Here is a 21,714-nt window from a genome sequence, read left to right as displayed (position 1 = left end):
AGGTTCGGAGGAAACGACGGGTTCCCGCAGGACTCAAGAGTGGCGCGCGCTCGTCCTCGCGCTCGCGCTCTCGCTGTCGTGCTCTCGCATCCCCATGCTTCTGTAGTCCTCTTTCCGCAGCCCATCTTGCTCCTGACTAGCCAAGCGCACGACGTTCAGTGACGTGAAGAGGCCGCACGCGATCCAGAACACTGCAGCTGTTTCGGAGCTCGGGACTCGAGAATGGCAGAGAAACTTTCTTCAGGAAAGGGGACAGACCAGGTATGCACCTTCCTGTTCAAAAAGCCTGGGCGAAAAGGAGCTGCAGGCCGCAGGAAGCGCCCAGTCTGCGACCAAGAACCCGGAGACGGCAGCAGCAGCAGTGACGAAGGCAGCACTGTGGTTCGTCCGGAAAAGAAGCGGGCGACCCACAACCCGATGATACAGAAGACTCGCAGCAGTGGTAAACAGAAGGCAGCTTACCGCGACTTGAGTAGTGAGGAGGAGCAAGAGGAGAAAGAGGAAAATGGACCGGAGAGCCTTGGTGTGGTCTACAAGTCTACCCGCTCAGCGAAACCCGTGGGGCCAGAGGATATGGGGGCGACTGCGGTCTACGAGCTAGACACAGAGAAGGAGCGTGACGCACAAGCCATCTTCGAACGCAGCCAGAAGATCCAGGAGGAGCTGAGGGGCAAGGAAGATGACAAGATCTATCGGGGAATCAATAACTATCAGAAATACATGAAGCCCAAGGATACGTCTATGGGCAATGCTTCCTCTGGAATGGTGCGGAAGGGCCCCATCCGAGCTCCCGAGCATCTCCGTGCCACCGTGCGCTGGGATTACCAGCCCGACATTTGTAAGGACTACAAGGAGACAGGCTTTTGCGGCTTCGGAGACAGCTGCAAATTCCTCCATGACCGTTCAGATTACAAACACGGGTGGCAGATCGAACGTGAGCTCGATGAGGGTCGCTATGGTGTCTATGAGGACGAAAACTATGAAGTAGGAAGCGATGATGAGGAACTACCATTTAAGTGTTTCATCTGTCGCCAGACCTTCCAAAACCCAGTTGTCACCAAGTGCAGGCATTATTTCTGCGAGAGCTGTGCACTGCAGCATTTCCGCACCACCCCACGCTGCTATGTCTGTGACCAGCAGACCAATGGCGTCTTCAATCCAGCGAAAGAATTGATTTCTAAATTGGAGAAACATCGAGCTGCAGAAGATGGTGGGACTTCTGATTTGCCAGAAGAACCCAATGAGGGTCCAACTCCCATTACATAGTTTCCCCATTATTCTCCAATCTCAAAATAAATATTTTAGAAATTTTAATTTGTGTCCTTTCTTTCTAGGGAAAGTGACAGAGGAAAAGGCAGGTGGTGAAGTAGGGTCCTGGATAGATGGCTTGTAGAAGCATCGAGGTAGGTATAATCTGGATTTTTACCTGGTATAAATGCTGCCTGTGTGTAACTTTTCAGAACCCTTTTGCATAAATTACAAGAATGGGAGAAGTTCAAGAAAAGAGCTAGAATTTGCTTGAAGTGACCAAAGCTGTAATGAAAGATCTGAACCTATTTATTATATCACATTTCTGTATCACTTAATTTACAAAAGTACTTTCATGCATTTTCTGTATTGGGAGCCTGTGCTACTTCAAAATACATTGCAGCCACAGTGTAAGGGGGTGTGACACGTGAATGGGAGAATTAGGTTGAGGGACTGGTGGCTAGTACACTACAGCATACAGGTATGGAAAATGGTCCTGGCTCTCTTTGAAGTACCTATAGTAATCCCCTTTCCACGGATGACTGAAATGATCTCTGCTGTGCTGTCTAATATGATAGCTGCTGGCTTCTTGTGGCTTTTGAACACCGGAAATGTGGCTGGTAGCCACCATATTAGCCACTACAGTTGTAGAATGAACTTCAGAACCTGCAGAGGGCCAAAATATTAGTATTTTATAATTCATTGTTTGAAACTGTGTCCTCACAGACCCTGCAATATAGCTGACCATGTCCTATTAAAGTGAATTTATGTACCTGTCTTCCCAGCTAGTTTGTGAACTCCTCAGTAACTAGCCCAGTGCTTGGCATATAATCAGCACTTAATAAACCCAGAGAGATTTCAAAGGCGATATTGGGACCAAAGCCTTGAATCCAAGATGAGGAACTTTGACCAATTCTGTAGGTAATGGGGAGATAGCAGAGTTTGGGGGAAGGGAACACAATCAGACTTTTTAAATGTTAACATGATTGCAGGCTATCAGATTGCAGGGAGAGGGATGACAAGAGGCAGGGAGGCCAGTTAGGCCAAATGATTAGTACATTTCTATTGATCAGGCTAGAATTTGAGCTAATCCCAGGAAACAGATGCAAGAAAAAATGGTGGGTTAATTTTTTTTTTTAAATATTCATTAATCCATTTAAAGATATTCTTTGAGCAGCTACTCTGCCAGACACTGTGCTTGGCATAGGGGATATAAATGAACAAAATGAACACAACCCCTGTCTTCATGGAGCTGGACATCAAACAGTGACAAGTGTGACAAGTACAAAGAAAAAAACATAATGGGATGATATCTCAGGATTAACCCAATCCCAGTTTTAGAGTTCAGAGTCATAACCTCACTTGATACAATATGACATATTCTATATAACAATGTATAAAATATAGTGGGGATACCTGAGATACATGAGAGGCCTACTGGGAAAAGGGCTTATAAAAGCATCACACAGGAAATAGCATTTAAGTGATGAGTCAAAGAAAGCCGATTAGGAAACAGGAAATTTGACATTGTAGAGGTAGATGGAGAAATAGGAGCATATACTGCCATGAAAAGCAAAGACTATTCTTGAAAAGAAAGTGTCATGGAAAAAATATAGCAATGAGTAACAAAAGAATCATTAAAATGGTTCATTAAAAAAACATATTCCTGAGAATTTATACTAAAAAAAGTCATTCAAAATTAGAATAAAACTTTATGGAAAAAGATGTACATTGCATATAAAAATCTCTAAAGTAATAGTCATCAAATGGTAACATTGCTTATTTTTTATGGTGTGATTCTAGGGAATTGGTTACTTTTCTCTGTGGACTTTTCTATCTTTTTAGACTTTTATTTATGTTTAAATAAATAGTAAACATTTTGGGGCAGGGAGAAAGAGATACATTGAATTGTTATCTTTTATATAAGCTGAAAGAAAGGGTCCAGTAGGAAATAAAATGAAAGGGAAAGAATACTGGCCGATGACCTAAGTTCTAGAAGGTAGCTACAAATGAGAACGGGTGGGATTAAAGGCATGAATCAAGAAATTAGTCTTAAATCGCTGAGAGAAAGAATAAGAAAACGATAACATCTACTACTCCACATGTTTTTAAGTACCTGTCTGTGACTCTTAAGAGAATATACAAAATATATGCAAATGAGCATTATTCTTAGGATCCATAACATTCAGCAGATTCTTAAAGGGATCATAACTCAACAAAGTGCATAAATCAATGGTGTACTCAAGATATTTTTATGTTTACAACTTTATGATTACATCTTTTAAAAGGCAGAGCTGTTTTTATCACCTTTAATCAAATGGTACAATTCCATTTCATAGGTGGAAATAAAATAATTGTTCTTACAAACTAAAAAATTAAATATGAGGGTAGGGGGAAGCACACCAGCAGAGATGAGAAAGAAGCTGGACTCTGAAGGAACTAACCTAGTTTGAGAAGTGAGGGAAGTCTCCCCTAGGAAATGACCCTCAAACTGAGAATTGAAAGGGGAATGGGAGAGACAATATCCCAGGCAGAGGGTTAAGTATATACCAAGGACCTGAAGTGAAAGACTGGTTTCAAAGCATGGCTGGAAGAAAAAGACAAAGTGGCCTGGTAGTCAGGGCCAAAGAAGACAACTTGCAAGTCATATTAAGGACTTTGGACTTCATCTGAAAGGTAAAAGGATGCTGTCAAAGTGTTTTAAGAAAGCGAAATGATCAGATTTGAATTTTTAAAAGATAATTATGCTGTGCAGGAAATGGGTTGAAGGAACCAGACATGTAACAGGGAGATCAGCTAGGCTGATGCACTACTCCAGATGACATGATGGTAGACTAGACTGGAGGCTGTGGACGTTCATTTAATAAATAGTTTTTGAGCACCCACTATAAGTCAGGGATTGATTTAGGCACTGGAGATACAGACATAACAAAAACACTAAAGTTCCTGCTCTCATAGAACTTACATGAGAGACATAGATTTATACAAACATATACATAATATTGATTGAGATAAGTACTATGAAGAACGGTAAAGCAAGGTAAGGGGATAAGTGGTACAGGGAATGTTATTTTATATGGAGCGGTCAGGAAGGGCCTCTTCTGATAAGGTGATGTTTGAGTAGAGACCTAAACAAAGCAGGTATCTGGGAGAAGAGCAGTTCCAGAGAACACAAAGTGCAAAGGCCTTGAGGCAGGAAAGTTTCTGACAGGTCCTAGGAACTGAAGATGAACTGCAGCTGGAGTAGACTCAGGGAAGAGGAAAGAACTCTTAAAATTGGGTAGGAGAAATGATGGAAGGAGGAGGCAGACTGTTTGCAGGCTTATAAACCACTATAAGGACTTGGGGTTTTATTCTCAGTGAGATATGGAGAGCCACTGAGAAGTTTTGAGCAGAGAAGTGACATGATCTGATACTGGCTTTAAAAAGGATCCTTCTGGAAACTTCAGAGGGATAGAGGAAATGTTTTATACCCTAATTGCGGTGTCTATTACACAGGTGTCTACATTTGTACAAACCCATTAGAATGTACACTTATGTGTGTTTAATTGTATGTGATTATATATCATTAAGAAATATCTTGCAAGTCAAAGGAGAAAAAAAAAGAAACTGGTTGCTAAGTAGAAAATAAACTGAGCCTGGAGCGTCAAAGGATGAAGTGGAGAGATTAGTTAGAAGGCTACTTGCCTTTATCCAGGTGAGAGATAGTAGTGGCTCAAACCAGGTGGTGGTGAGAAGGGATCAGATTCTGAATGTATTTTGAAGGTAAAACTGACAAGGTTTCTTGGTGAGTTAGATATGAGGTGTAAAATAATGAGAAGAGTCAAGGTGACTCCAATATTTTTGACCTTGGAAACCAAGTCGAAGGTGGTACCACTTACTGAGATGGAAAGATGCACATACAGAAAAGTACATAAAGCACAACTTTGTAGTATAGCATATAGGAATACCTACATAATCACCACCCAAGTCAAGAAATACAAAACCATCCCAGACAAGAAAAAGCCAAAGGTTTATCACCACCAAACCAGTATTACAAGAAATATTAAAGAGTCTTCTTTCAGAGAAAGAAAAAAAGATTTAAAAATATATGAATAATAAAATGGCAATAACTACATACCTATTAATGATTATTTTAAATGTAAATGTATGGACTTGCTTAGAGACACAAAGTTGAATTTAAACTTGGTAAAGCCACCTTAAGAGTTTTGGATGCTATTTATACATTCTTTTTTTCGATTACAATCATGCGATATAATTCCATTTGAAATTTCGAGTAAAATTGGAATGCTGTTCCCTAAAGAACGAATAGTTTAGTTTAAGAAAAAAAAAAGAATATGATATTTCTGGTCAAAAGTTCTTTCTGGAATTCATGATAAATGAAAGGAATTTTGACAGTTTCTATGTCATTCTGCATCTCACAAGCAACATACAATTTCTCCTTTCACTACAACATGGTTATTCACGGAAACAACTGATCTTATAAAACAAGTTAAAGAAGCAAAGCCTCCTTCAGTTCCTGCCTTGATTCATTATTAGAATTCACCTTTCCTTTCACTTCACCTACAATCCCAGGTATTGAATGCCAAATGTTGATCTCTCTGAAGGACAGACAGTACATTAAACACTTTAAACATCAGCAAAATTGAATTCAGTTATCCTTAGTCACTAAATGATGACTCTATTCCTATTTATAAATTTTTAAAGTAATACTATGTACTTCCCAGAAGTTCTTTTTGCATTCCAGATTACAACAGGGACTGAAGTACAACAAAGGAAAAATGCAAAAAAGTCAAGTGTCTGGACAAATTAGAAGCATGCATACGTATGTAGGTAAGTCTGGTTCAAATTCCTGTTCAATACAATGCTATATATATATATATACATACACACACACCTTACTGTTGAATCGTATACTTGAAACTTACTGAATTTTGTTAACCAATGTCACCATAATAAATAAATAAACAAACATATAAATAAATAAACTTAAAAGAAATGTAAAAAAAAGAATTCCCATTTGTAAGATATTAATCTTTATGAAAAAATTAAATATTACATAATTTCACATAAAGAAGCTTAATTCTGCCTTAGTATCAAAATTAAAATGTGATCAGAAAGTGTACATTCTAACAAATGTATGAGCAGTGTATTTACAAAGCATTTTACAACTGTAATAAGTAATATTTGAGTGTACCATTAAGAAAAAGAAATACAAAACTGGCAATACTCAAGAAGCCCCTTATATATCATCTCCAAGTCATCCCTCCCCCTCACAAGCACACAGGTGACCACTGTACTGACTTTATGGTAATCACTCCTTTGCTTTTTTTCATTGACCCAGCCTTCCTCTTCAGCTATTTTACTCTCCTTCCTTCTCACCAAACCAAAAATAATCTCTGCTTAATATCTTTCCTTTCTCATCTTCCTTTTACTCTCTTCTGTAACAACTTTATTGAGATATAATTCACATATTATATAAATTGATATCACATTCACCATTTTAAAGTATACACTTGAGTGGCTTTTAGTATATTCATAAGGTTTGCAAGCATCACCACTATCTAATTCAAGAACCTTTTCAAAATCCCCAAAAGAAATCCATTCCCATTAGCAGTCACTCTCCACCATTCTCCCTCATCCCCCACCCCCACAGGCTACCGCTAATCTCCTTTCTGTCTCTATATTTGCCTCTCTGGACATTTCTTAGCAATGGAATCATATAATGTGTGGCCTTTTTGTGACTGCCTGTTTTCATTTAGCATGTTTTCAAAGTTTATCCATGTAGCATGTATCAATATAGTCCTTAATATGATTGAGTAATATTCCCTTGTATGGATATACTACATTTAGTTTATCCATCCATCAGTTGATGGACATTTGGGTTGTTTCCACGTTTTAGATATTATGAATAATGATGCCATGATATTCATTACATATTTTTGTTTGGACATACATTTTCATTTCTCTTGGGTAGATACCTAAGAGTGGAAATACTGTCATATGTTAACTCCATTTAACCTTTTTAAAAACTGTTTTTTTACTGAAATGAAATTCATGTAACGTAAAATTCACCAGTTTAAAATGAACAGTTTAGTGATATTTAGTACATTCACAGTGTTGTGAAACTATCACCTCTAAATAGTTCCCAAACATTTTCATCACCCCAGAAGAAAACCCCATACCTATTAAGCAAATGATCCTCATTATATCCTTCCTGCATCCCCAGGCAACCACCAGTCTGCATTTCGTTTCTATGGATTTAGCTATTCTAGATATTTCATGTAAATAGAATCAAACAATATGTAATCTCTTGTGTCTGGCTTCTTTCACCTAACATAATGTTTCCAAGGTTTATCTACACTATAGCATGTATCAGTATTTTCTTTTGAGGCTGAATAGCATTCCATTGTATGTATATAAAATTTATTATCATTTCATCTGTTGATGGACATTTGTGCATTTTCCACCTTTTGGCTATTTTGCATAGTGCTGCTCCGAAAATGGGTGTACATAGATTTCCTTGAGTACCTGTTTTCACTTCTTTTGAGTATTCATCTAAGAGGAGAATGGTTGGGTCATATGGTAATACCGTCTAACTTTTCGAAGAACTGGCAAACTGTTTTCCATAGCAGCTGCACCATTTTACATTCCCACCAGCAATGTAAGAGGGTTCCAATTTCTCCACATCCTCATCAAAACCTGTTTTTTTCCCTTTCTTTTATAGCCATCCTAGTAAGTGTGAAGTGATATCTCATTGTGGTTTGGATTTACACCTCCCTAATGACTAATGACATTGAGCATCTTTTCATATGCTTGTTAGCCATTTGTATATCATCTTTGGAGAAATGTGTATTCAAGTTCTTTTCCCATTTTTAATTGGGTTGTTTGTGTTTTGGTTTTTCAGTTTTAAGTATTCTTTTTATATTCTAGGTACTAGACCCTTTTCTGATATATAATTTGCAAACATTTTCTCCCATTCTGTGGGCTTTCATTTTACTTCCTCGTTGGTATTTTTTGAAACACAAAAGATTTTAATTTTGGTGAAGTACAGTTTATTCATTTTCTTTTGTAATTCATATTTTGGTATCATATCTAAGAATATATTGATAGATCCAACATCAGAGAGGTTTACCCCTTTGAAGAATTTTATAGTTTTTGCTCTTACATTTAAATCTTTGAGTTACATTTAAATCTATTTCCAGTTAATTTTTGTATATGGCATGAGGTAAAAGTTTGATTTCATTCTTTTGCCTGTGGTTATCCAGTGACCCAGCACCATTCCTTGAAGAGACCATTGAATATTCTTGGCACTCTTGTAAAAAAAGTCAGTTGACCATAGACACATGGGTTTCTTTCTGGACTCTGAATTCTATTCCATTCACTTAATGTCTATCCTTATGCCAGGACCACAAAATCTTTTCTGATCATGTCATCTGGAAATATAGTTTTACTTCTTCTTTTCTGATCTGGATGCCTTTTATTTCATTGTCTTGACCAATTGCCATGGCAGGAACCACTAGTACTATGTTGAATAGCAGTCATGAGAACAGACATCCTTGTTTTGTTCCTGATCTTAGGAAGAAAGCATCCAGTCTCTCACCAATAGGTATGCTGTTAGCAGTGAGGTTTTCATAGAAGCTCTTTTTTGAGGGGGAAGGGTTGAGGAAGTTCTCTTCTATACTGAGTTCAAGTGTTTTTATCATGAAAGAGTAATGTGTTTTTATAACATGTTTTTCCTGTGTCTATTGAGATGATTATGTGGGTTTTGTTTTTATTCTACTAAAATAGTGTCTTACATTATTTGATTTTTAGATATTAAATCAACCTTGCATTACTAGGATAAATTACACTTGATCTTGGTGTATTATTGTTGGATTCAGTTTACTAGTATGCAGTTGAAGATTTTTGTATCCATATTCATAAGAGAGATTATGTCTTTGTCATGTCTTTGTCTAATTTTGATATCAGGGTAATACTGGCCTTATAAAATGAGTTGCAAAATGTTCTCTTCTATGTTTTGGAAAAGTTTGTGAAGTATTGGTACTAATTCATCTTTAAATGTTTGACAGAATTCAGCAGAGAGCCATCCGAACCTGGGCTATTTGTATATTAGGTTTTTTTTTACCACTAATTCAATCCCCTCATGTATTATAGGTCTATTCATTCATATTATGTATTTGTTCTTGAGTCAGTTTCCATAATTTGTATTTCTATAAATTTATCATTTCACCTAAATTATCTACTTTATTAGCATACAGTTGTTCATGGTATTCCTTTATAATTCATTTTATTTCTGTAAAGTCAGCAGTAATGGCCCCTCTTTAATTTCTGATACTTGTAATTTGAGTCTTCTCTTTTGTTTCTTTGTGTATCTAGCTAAAGATTTGCCAATTTTTTGGTCTTTTCAAAGAACAAGCTTTCAGTCTCATTAATTTTCTCTATTGCTTTTCTATTCTCCATTTCCTTAATTTCTACTCTAATCTTTATGATTCTCTCCCCTCTTCTACGATTAGGTTTAATTGGTTCCTCCCTTTCCAGGTTCTTAAAGAGGAAGGTTAGGTAATTAATTGGAGATCTTTCTTCTTTTTTTAATGTAAGCATTACAGATACGCATTTCACTCTAAACACTGCTTTTGCTTCATCTCATAAGTTTTGGTATGTTGTGTCTTCATTTTCATTCATCAAAAAGTATTTTCTAATTTCCATTCTATTTTTTCTTTGACTCATTGTTTTAGAGTATGTTAATTTCCACATATTTATAAATTTCCCAGTTTTTCTCATGTTACTGCTTTCTAATTTCAATCCATTGTGGCTAGAGAACATACTTTGTATTCTTTCAGTTCTTTTAAAGTTACTGAGGCTTGTTTTATAGCCTATCATTTGGCCCATCCTAGAGAATGTTCCATGTGCACTTAAGAAGAATGTACAAATCTACTGCTGTTGGGTAGAATGTTCTATGGGTAGACCACATCTCTTGGGTCTAGTTGGTTTATAGTGTTGCTCAATTCTTCTGTTTCCTTGTTATCATCTCCTTAGTTGTTCTACTCACTATTGAAAGTGGGATATTGAACTCCAAATGAAAAATTATTGTTGAATTGTCTTTTCTTCCTTCATTCTGTCATTTTTTCCTTCAAAGTATATTGGTACCCTTTTATTAGATAAATGTTTATAACTTTCATATCTTCCTGATGGCTTGACCCTTTTATAATTATAGAATGTCCCTATTTATCTCTAACAACATTTTTTTAAAGTCTATTATGTCTGATATCAGCATAGCCATTTCAGTTTTCTTATGGTTGCTGTTTGCATGATATACCTTTTTCCTATCCTTTTACTTTCGATCTATTTATATTTTTGAATCTGAAGTGTGTCTTCTGTAGATAGTATATTAGCATATAGGTGGATCTTGTTTTTTACCCAGTCTGACAATCTCTGTCTGTTGATTGAGTTGTTTAATCCATTCACCATTTGATGTTACTATTGAAAGAGCTGGATGTATATCTGCCATTTTACTTTTTTACTATGTCTCATTTCATTTATGTTCACCTTCACCTATTCTACTTTCTTTTACATTAAGTGAATACCTTTTGAATGTAGCATTTTAACTTCTTTAATGATTTTTTTTCACTTTTTAAAGTTATTTTCCTAATGGCAGCTCTAGAGCTTACCATACATGTCATAATGTATCAGAATCAGCTTCAGATTTATACAAATTTAATTCCAGTGAGATAAAACATTATTCCTATACAACTCCATTCTCTTTTGCACCTTTTTGTGATATTGTTATACATATTGCACTTACAATGTTACAAACCTAACAATACATTGTTATATTACTCTATAAAATTTTATAATTTTTAAAGAAGCTAAGAAAATAAGGATATATTTATACCATCTGGTATACTAAACTTATTTATCATTTCTTTTATTAAGAGTAGTTTATATTTATGTTTTTAAATAATTTTTTATTTTTCAATTATAGTCGACATATAATATTATATTAGTTTCAGGTGTATAATGTAATTAGACATTTATATTACTTATGAAGTGATCACCCATATAAACTTAGTACCCATCTGATACCATACATAGTTATTACAATATTATTGACTATATTTCCTATGTACTACTTCACATTCCCATGGTTGTTTTTATTTTTTTTATTTTATTTTTTTCTCCCCTCTTTAATCCCCCTTGTTCCCCAGCTTCCACCCCTGACCTATGGATGTTGCCATCTCCCCCTATGAACTGGATCTCTAAAGGGGAGGGTGTCTCCTCCCATGTGTTCAGGGCGCACATCCGGGTTCTGGTGGCCCCAGCGCACTCCAGGGCCCTGGCGCACCCAGGAGGCCTGCGTACCCAAGGAATAGTCTGTGGCTCAACCTGGGGTACAAACCCAGGACCTTCTGTGTGTAAAGCACACGTGCTAACCACTACACTATGGAGCCGCCCCCCATGGTTGTTTTTATAACTGGCAATTTGCACATCTTAATACCTTCCTCCTTTTTACCCATTCCCTCAACCCCACTCCCATCTCACAACCATCAAAGTGGCTCTCTGCATCTATGAGTTTGTTTCTGTTTTGTGTGTTTATATATTTTGTTTTTTAGATTCCACATATAAGTGAAATCATATGGCATTTGTCTTAATCTGACTTACTTCGCATAGCGTAACACGCTCTAGATCCATCCATCTTGTTGCAGATGGTAAGATTTTATTCTTTTTTATGGTTGAATAATATTCCATTATATATATATGTACAACCTCTTCTTTATTCACTCACCTATTAATGGATACATAGGCTGCTTGCATATCTTGGATACTGTAAACAATGCTGCAATGAATATAGGGGTGTACATATCTTTTCAAATAGGTGTTTTGGATTTCCTTAGATAAATCCCTAGAAGTAGAATTGCCAGGTCCTTCTTTGTCTCTTGTTTCAGCGTTCATTTTAAAGTCTATTTTGTCTGATATAAATATTGCTACCCAGCATTTTTTTTGTGTCCATTTACACAAAATATCTTTTTCTATTCCTTTACTTTCAGTCACTGTCTTTCAATCTGAAGTAGGTCTCTTGTAGGCAGCATATGTATGGATTTTCTTTTCTTCTCCATTCAGCCATCCTATGTCATTTGATTGAAGCATTTAATCCATTTATATTCAAGTAATTATTTTAAAACATATAGTTATTATTCATAATTTTTTAAAATTTCTTCTTAATTTTTTAACAAATCTGGGTTTTTAAAATTTATTTATTGTTATTTTTTATATGGTGACATTGGTAAATAAAATTCAATAAGTTTCAGCTGTACATTTTAACAGTAAAGCATATATATTTATACTGCGTGTTAACCTCCCATACGTATATTTCTGTCAACACATATTTGACCCCCTTTACCTGGTCTACCTTCCCCCTATCCCCTCCAACCTACCCTCTGGTAACCAATGGTCTGTTGACCATGTCCATGAATCTCTATTTGTTTGTCCTCTTCATTTGTTACATTTAGGTTTATATCCCACATATAAGTGATATCATGTGGTTTTCCACTTTTTCTGTCTGGCTTATTTTGCTTAGCATGATTATCTCGTGGTTCATCCATGTTGTTGCAAATGGCAGTATTTCATCTCTTCTTATGGCTGAGTACTATTCCATTGTATATATGTACCACAGCTTCTTTATTCCACCATCTGTTGTAGGACACACTAGTTGCTTCCATGTCCAGAGCACTATGAATAATGCTGCTATTAACATTGGTGTGCAAATACCTTTTCGGATATGGGTTTTCAAGTCTTTGGGGTAAATATCCAATAGAGGGATTGCTGAATTATATGGTAGATCAATTCTTAGTTTTTTGAGAAACCTCCATACTGTTTTCCATAGTGGCTGTACCAATTTGCAATCCCATCAGCAATGTATGAGTGTTTCTTTTTCTCCGCATCTTCTCCAACATTTATTATTATTTCTTTTTGATTATAGTTATTCTAACAGGTGTGAGATGATATCTCATTGTGGTTTTGATTTTCATTTCCCTAATAGCTAGCAATGTTGAGCATCTTTTCAAATATTTATTGACGATTTGTATGTCCTCTAAGAAGAAGTGTCTGTTCAAGTCCTCCTCCCATTTTTTGATTGTAGAGTTTTTCTTTTTGTTGTTATTGACTTGCATGAGTTCTTTGTATATTTTGGATATTAGACCCTTATCAGAGGTGTTGCTTGCAAATATATTTTCCCCTTCAGATGGTTGTCTCTTTACATTGTTGATGGTTTCTTTTACTATGCAGAAGCTTTGTAGTTTGATGTAGTCCGATTCATTTATTTTTTGCTTTTACTTCCCTTGCCTTTGAGGTCAAATTCATGAAATACTCTTTGAGTCCGAATCCTTGAGTTTTGTTCCTAGGTTTTCTTCTATCATTTTGTTGTTTCAGGTCTTATATTCAGGTCCTTAATCCATTTCGAGTTAATTCTATTTCTTTAAAAAATGCCAATGGGATTTTGATGGGGATTATATTAAATCTGTATAATGCTTTAGGTAATATGACCATTTTAATTATGTTGATTCTTCCAATCCAAGAACACAGAATAGCTTTCCATTTCTTTATATCTTCTTCAGTTTCTTTTAATAGAGTCTTGTAGTTTTCATTATATAGGTCCTTCACATGTTTCATTAAATTTGTTCCTAGGTATTTTATTCTTTTTGTTGCAAGTGCAAAAGGAATTATTTTTTCCATTTCTTTTTCTCACACTTTGTTATTAGAGTATAGGAACACTATGGATTTCTGAACATTGATTTTTGTGTCCAGAGACTTTACTGTATTTGCTTATTGTTTCTAGTAGTGTTTTTGTAGAGTCTTTAGTGTTTTCTACATAGAGAATCATGTTATCTACAAATAGTGACAGTTCGACTTCTCGTTTCCTATTTGGATGCCTTTTATATATTTCTTTTGCCTGATTGCAGTTGCTAGGACCTCCAATGTTATATTGAATAACAGCAGCGATAGTGGACAGCCTGGTCTTGTTCCTGATCTTAGAGGATAGGTTTTTAGTCTTTAACCTTTAAGTGTAATGTTGACTGAGGGTTTGTCATAGATAGCCTTTATTGTGTTAAGGTCTACTATACCGATTTTGTTAAGTGTTTTGATCATAAGTGGATGCTGTATCTCGTTGAAGGCTTTTTCTGCATCTATTGATATGATCATATGATTTTTATTATTTAATTGTTTATATGGTGTATCACATTAATCAATTTGTGTATGTTGAACCATCCCTGTATCCCTGGGATGAAACCCACTTGATCGTGGTGTATAATCTTTTTAATATGTTGCTGTATTCTGTTTGCTAGTATCTTATTTAGGGTTTTGCATCTGTGTTCATGAGAGATATTGGACTATAGTTTTCTTTTTTAGTGTTATCTTTACCAACTTTTGGTATCAGGATAATATCGACCTCATAAAATGAGTTGGGAAGTATTGCCTTCTCGTTGATTTTTCGGAAGAGTTTGAGGAGAATAAGTATTAAATCTTCTTTGAATGTTTGGTAGAATTCACTGATGAAGCCAGCTGGTCGTGGACTTTTACTTTTTGGTAGGTTTTTGATGATTGTTTCAATTTCCATACTGCTGATCTGTCCATTTAGATTTTCCAGTTCTTCTTGATTCAGTCTAGGAAGGTTGTATTTTTCCAAGTACTGATCCATTCCTTCTAGGTTCTTAAATTTGGTGTTATATACTTTTTCGTACTATTCATGTATGATCTTTTGTATTTCTATAGTAGAAGTCATAATTTCCCCTCTTTCATTCCTGATTTTGTTTATTTTTGTCCTTTCTTTTTTCTCTTTAGTGAGTCTAGCCAGGGGTTTGTCAATTTTATTAACCTTCTCAAAGAACCAGGTCTTTGTTGCATTTATGTTTCTATTGTTTTATTGTTGTACTTTTCAACTTTATTTATTTCTGCTCTAATTTTGATTATTTCTTTCCTTCTGCTGCCTTTAGGCTTCATTTGTTCTTCCTTTTCTAGGTTATTTTTTTTTAAGATGAAGTGTTAGATTGTTTATTTCGGCTCATTCTTATTTTTGCAGATAGGACTGTAAGGATATGAACTTTTCTCTTATGACTGCTTTTGCCATGTCCCAAAAGTTGTGATATGTTGTACTGTCATTATCATTCATTTCTATGTATCTCTCGATCTCTCTTTTTCTTTCTTCTCTGACCCAGTTATTCTTCAGTAGCATGTTGTTCAATCTCCATGTATTTGTGGTTCTTCCTGATTTCTTTCTGCAGTTGATCTCTAGTTTCAAAGCATTATTATCAGAGAATATCGTTGGTATGATTTAAACCCTCTTATATTTGTTGAGGCTATCCCTGTGTCCCAGTATGTGGTTGATTCTTGGGAATGTTCCATGTTCACTAGAGAAGAATATATAAGCAGCTGTTTTGAGATGGAAGGTTCTGTAAATGTCAGTTATGTCCAGTTGGTCTAATGTGTCATTTAAAGATATTATTTCCTTATTCATTTTCTGTTTGGATGATCTGTCCATATCCAACAGTGGGGTATTTAGGTCCCCTACTACAATAGTGTTTTGGTCTGTTTCTCCCTTTAGTTCTGTTAGTAATTGCTTTACATATTTTGGGGCTCCCTGATTGGGAGCATAGATATTAAGAAGTGTTATGTCTTCTTGGTGCATGATTCCCTTTATCATTATGAAGTGTCCCTCAGTATCTTTCTCTTTTTATTTTGAAGTGCATTTCGTATGATACCAGTACCACTACTCCTGCTTTTCTCTGAATGCCATTTACTTGAAATATCATTTTCCACCCCTTCACTTTGAATCTATATTTGTCTTTGGAGCTGAGATGTGTCTTCTGGAGGCAGCATATGGTTGGTTTTGTTTTTTGATCCAATCTGCAACTCTCTGCCTTTTTATTAGTGATTTCAGTCCATTTACATTTAGGGTGATTATTGAAATATGAGGTTTTCCTATAGCCTTTTTATCTTTTGCTTCCTGGTAGCTTGGTGTTTCCATTGCTCCCTTCTCCTTGAGTTCTCTTTTCCTTATTTTGGTGTTGCTTTGTGGGCTTTCCCTCTGGTCTTCTTGTTTTATGTTATATACATCAGTTCTGAGTCTTTTTCATGTGGTTACCATTACAAATTGTAGAGAATACACACACGCACACATACATATAGACATATATACATACACATATATACACACACATATATACATATACATATATATACACACACATATATACATATACATACATATACATACATATACATATATATATGTATATATATATTCCATTTTTTTATTAGTGTGCCTTATCTCCATTCCCATTTGTAAATCTGGGTCTTTGAATTCTCTCCTTTTCTGTCATGGTTATCTCAATTTGTCCCCATGTATGCTGAACATTCATTACTATATCGCTGTAGCAAATCTCTTCTTCTTGTTTAAGCTTGAAATGCTCTGTTTTTAGTAAAGGTTGCACTCCTTTGCTTCTATCTGCCTGCTAGTCATCTTACTATTAGTTACGTATTTTTTTTGTCCTTTTGTTTTAGGCAAGCTGACCCCTTTCAGTATTTCCTGTAATTCAGGCCTTGTAGTGGAGAATTCCCTCAATTTTTGTATGTCTGGAAAGGTCTTTATTTTCCTTCATATCTAAAAGAGAGCTATGCTGGATACATTATTCTAGGCTGGCAGTTCCTTTCACTTAATAGTGTAAATATTTGATTCCTTTCCTTTCTGGCTTGTAAGGTCTGTGCTGAGAAGTCCGATGAGAATCTAATGGGTTTTCCTTCATACATTATCGTTTTCTTCTCCCTGGCTGCCCTGAGAATTCTATCTTTGTCGCTGATTTTTGGTAACTTTAATACGATGTGTTTTGGTGAATGCCTTTTTGGGTTAAGATAATTGAGTGTTCTGTTGACTTCTTGAATTCCAAGCTCCAGCTCATTCCTTAGATTTGAGAAATTCTCATCCACTATTTGACTGAAAATGCTTTCTAGTCCCTGCTCCGTTTCTTTTCCTTCGGTAATGCCCATTATGCTTATGTTTCCTCTCCTGATGGTATCAGCTAGTTCTTGCATTTCTCTTTCATTATTTTTCATTCTTCAGTTTCTCTCTTCTTCCTTCTGATTTGTTTCTAGATTTCTGTCTTTAATATCACTGATCCTTACTTCCATTTGGTTGACTCTATTTCCAAAGCTTGCAATTTCTTTTTTCATGTCTTGCAGTGTGTTTTTCATCTCCAGAGGTTCTATTCGGTTCTTTTTTTCTTTTTGAGGGTTTCAATCTCCTTGCTAAAGAACTCATTCTGCTCATCTAGTTATTTTTTCAGTTCTTGAAATTGTTGATATGAATTGTTTTTTCAGAAGTACCATCCTGAATTCTCTGTCATTTAGATCACATATTTCTATGTGTGTAAGCTTATTTTCTGGAGATTTTCCTCTTTCTTGCTGGTCTGCCTTGTTACTTTAGTTGTTCATGGTGTTTAATGGACTATTTCTCCACCTGGGCATTAATGGAATTATATTCTGCTTTTTTTCCAAAAAGATTTATTACATAAAGGTCTCTCTTTAGCTTGTTGCAAAGAAGGCATCTTTATTTTGGTTTCTAGTAGATGGCACCAAAGCCTCTTGGATCCCTGCTTTACATAAAATCTTAATAATGCCTTTTTTTCTTATAAATCGCTATTCAATCATGCTCGCTACCCTCAGTGTCAGTCCCTTTCACGTTAGTGACAGTTTCAGTAGTATTTGCTCAGATTCCCTTGGGTTTCTGCGGTGTTCACTCTTTAAGTATATGGGGGAAGGGGCCCTCTTAGTTGAGGGATGGGAGCTGTGGCTCAGCCTTACATTTTGCAGCCATGGCTGGTAATAATCAACTGTTGTTTCTTTGCCATCCCACTTCTCTGCTGTCCCCTCCTCTGTCCTTTCTTTCCTGATCCCTGGGCACTGTCGCCTGTCGCGTGGAGCTCACAGCTCTCCTAGGCAGGGCTGTTCCCAGAACCTACTGCACCTGCTCCCCTACCTTTTCAGGGAGCTCCAACTGCAAGAGGCAGTTTCTTTTTTTTTTCCCTGTCCACTATCCAATTCTCAGGGTTCTGAGCTGTGGTAGTTCTCATGCACAGATCCCACACTCAGACATGCCGGTATGAAATTTGGGTGTTTTTTAGAGTTTTTGATGTTCAGCTTATTGGTTTCCAGGGGAGAGATCTTGGGATGTCTCTCCACCATGTTTCTGATTTCACTCCCCAAATTCACATTTTAAATAGAGTCTTTCTCTTGACCTGGAAATAACTTTGAGGTGTTCCAGAAAGCCCTTGGAACATCTCAAAAAAGTTTTTGTTCTCTCTTTTTATAAAATAGATATTAAACTAATTAGACTTATTTTGTATGTCAAATTGCATGGGAAGCATTGTCAAATAAGTGATGATAAACTTCTAGGGAATATTGTATAAGTAAAGAGTGTCTGTAAATTAAACAAATAGTCAGGGCTATGGAAAACCTTAAGATGGCAGCTTAGTTCTGCCAGGTTCCCTGGCAAATACCTTTTTTTTTTTGGTTTTTGTATTCTTTATCCTCCATAGTGTATCAAAACTGGATTTTATTCAGCTGGCACTTCGTATGGGTTAGCAATATGTTCTTTTTGTTGTATGCATATTTTCTGTATGAGTTGAATCCTTCCTCTGCTTCAAGGCTGATGCCCTCAGAGTGGCAAAAATGCCCTCAGAGCGGCAAAAAAATTGTTAGAAAATCTGTTTTCCATTTGGGGTATACCTTTCACAATCTCTAGTGATTGAGGCACCCACTTTACTATGTAAATCATATGAGCCATGATGAAGACCTTGCAAACTTCTTGGAATTATCACTGTCTTTATCACCCTCAATCATCAGGCAAGGTCAAAAGAACTAATAGAAACACTGCATTCAAGCAAAACAAGTCTTAATTACATGGGATTGAATGAATTGATTATAATTGATATAAAATATCAAAAGAATTATTATAATTTTCATGACTTTTCATTTGAAATATTGCTGGTTCCTTAATTTTTGTGTTTGTTTTTCCAAATATGAGGAAATCTTTCCTCCTAAGCTAACTATAACGTAGAACAACTTAGTAAATTATACCTTTGTAAACAGAACTGAAACATTTCTCTTTTTCTCCCTACTTGATCTCTCCAGAATTCAGAAACTCTGATTATTCTTATTTTCATGGTAATATTTTTATTTTCATAAGTTCAATAAGAATCTGTTCTCCTTATATAGGACATAATTGGAACCTGGTTTTATTACCAAGGCTTTGTCTGGAATGTGAAATTAGAGAAACATGCATAGACACAGTTATGACCAAACAGCTTTAAGAAATTAAGATTGATTTATGAAAGCCAATAAAACCCTTGGTAATATTGGCTTGACACTTTGTTTGCAAGATTCCTGGTAGCCTTATCAGGTGAGTAAGAAAGGTTATTTCCTGGCAAGTGCAGGAACTTGAAGATATTTTTGGTGACTTCGAGAAGAGAGGAACTCACCCAAATTTATATACATTGCAGGCAAAGTTGTATGGCAAGTACTTGCCTTGGTTTTTTTGGTCTTGAGAGGTCATTTAAAGTTCGATTTGAAGAATTCTTATGAAAAATTCCAGTAAAGCAGATTTAAAAGACCCTATATGATTAATTATTATTCTTGTTGCTCTTTTGTAAATAATAGTACAAGTCTAGTGAAACTAGACTTATTTTGCAAACAAATTAGTCTTATTTTGGTATCTTGAGTAAAAATGAGGGTGGCTTTAGAGGGAAATAATTGTTTCAGTAGAAACTATAATATACATTTGTGAACACTAAGGTTCTAGTTAATTGTCTTTGAAGTTTTATTTTCTACCCGTAAACTGGACTGGGTCCTAAATTCTTCTAGTTTCCTCAAATATTTGGCTACAACTCTCTAAACTGAAGTTTCTAATTTTTTCTCACCATTCTGACTTGGAATCAATGAGAACAAAAACTTTTCTTTTTTTCCAAAGCTTTGCAAACTGAAGCGAGATACTTGATATAAACTTCAGAGAAATCACCACAACAGCCAATATATGGACAATCTTCAAGCCTATTGCAGAAAAAGAAATGGAGACATTCAAACTGCAAACGAGGAAAGTCAATCAGAATGTCAATGCCTGCCTTCACTCTATCAAAAGATGTGTCAACCCTGACATTTAGAAATCTTCTTGACTGGCTGCACCCTTGGCTCTGAAACTATTTTATACCTCTTCTAGTCATTAACCATTGTTTTTTGTTTGTTTCCATGGAAATGACTCTTGTTAATTATCTAATTGCTTGCATAATATAGGCCTAACTTTGGGAGCCTACCTGCAAGACCATCTCATGAAATGAGATACAACTATTTAACTAAACTGTTATATTCTCAAGACTGAGACTGGTTTAATGCAAGATGGAACAATCTATCAACTTAGCTTCTGGGATGCGAAACTTCTTATTTGAATTTTCAAATGTAAGAATGTGGGGGAGCAGAATTTTTCACCCCAAAATATATTATTTTAGGCTGGTTCTTATGGCTAATCTATTAATCAAATTGACATGTTGCAAATTAGCAGGAGAAAAACAAAGTTTAATAATATGTATACCTCCTGTATACATGGTAGAGATCCAGGAAAACTGGGTAACTTGCCAAAATGATGGAAGGCTCCACCTTAAATACCACTTTCAGCTAAAGACAAAAGACATTGAGGGTGGAAAGCCAGTTATGGGAAGTTACCAGGAAGAGCAAAGTAAACTAGGGTAAGAGTCTTATGCAGATTTAAGTCCTTGCCATTATCTCCATTGGTAAAAGTTTCTAGAGATTTAGATATTTTCTTCCTGGGATGGTGAGGCGAAGACCATTACAAAGGAGATTCTTCTTAGAAATATAAATGTCCTTTCACATAGAGTAACTTCTGCTCCATCTTCAGAGCTTCTCCCATGTCTGCAGTTTCTTAAAATTAACTGGCCTAAAATAATATTACCAGAGCAGCATATTTTGAGGCGGTAAGCTCTGCTCCCCTTCATAGTCTCCCATGTGCCCCAGAAGGGAGTGGAATAGGATATTGGTTAGTGTTAATAATGTGGCTCAAAAACAGCAAGACCAAGGCACACCCAAAAAGTGGTCTCAACAGGCACACGAGCCTGTGGGGATGAATCCCAGTTTGTGGGGTAAGCCCCCACATGGCAGCTCATACAATGGGGCCATGAATGTAAAGTATAACATAAAGAATATAGTCAATATTGTAGTAAATATGCATGTTATCAGACGGGTACTAGATTTATCAGGGTGATAATTTCGTGAGTTATAGAAATGTCTAATCACTATATTGTACATCTGAAACAAATGTAATATTGTATGTCAACTGTAATTGAAAAATAAAAATTATTTTAAAATTAATTAATTTAAAAAAATCCAAACAATGAGGATAGTTTAAGG

At 35.8% G+C, this 21,714-nt stretch overlaps 1 protein-coding gene across 3 annotated transcripts; it reads left to right on the top strand.

The window, feature by feature from the left end:
• Nucleotides 1-11: 11 nt before the first annotated feature.
• RNF113A (ring finger protein 113A) lies at nt 12-21,629 on the top strand. Of its 3 annotated transcripts, none has more exons than XM_036226452.1 (4): nt 12-1,210; nt 1,335-6,081; nt 11,862-11,957; nt 20,267-21,629. In XM_036226452.1, the coding sequence occupies exons 1-2, from the start codon at nt 223-225 to the stop codon at nt 1,391-1,393; spliced, it is 1,047 nt and encodes a 348-aa protein (XP_036082345.1). In that variant the 5' UTR covers nt 12-222; the 3' UTR covers nt 1,394-6,081; nt 11,862-11,957; nt 20,267-21,629. The 3 variants fall into 3 exon arrangements, with proteins under 3 accessions (XP_036082345.1, XP_036082344.1, XP_036082343.1); XM_036226451.1 differs by lacking the exon at nt 11,862-11,957 and having other exon boundaries at nt 1,335-1,403; nt 5,996-6,081; nt 20,267-21,613; XM_036226450.1 differs by lacking the exon at nt 11,862-11,957.
• Nucleotides 21,630-21,714: the final 85 nt, after the last annotated feature.

This window comes from Rousettus aegyptiacus, unplaced genomic scaffold, assembly GCF_014176215.1.
Source record: "Rousettus aegyptiacus isolate mRouAeg1 unplaced genomic scaffold, mRouAeg1.p scaffold_m13_p_9, whole genome shotgun sequence".
NCBI lineage: Eukaryota > Metazoa > Chordata > Mammalia > Chiroptera > Pteropodidae > Rousettus > Rousettus aegyptiacus.
Note: the sequence above shows the minus strand (reverse complement) of the source record. Positions and strands in the feature narration are given on the sequence as shown.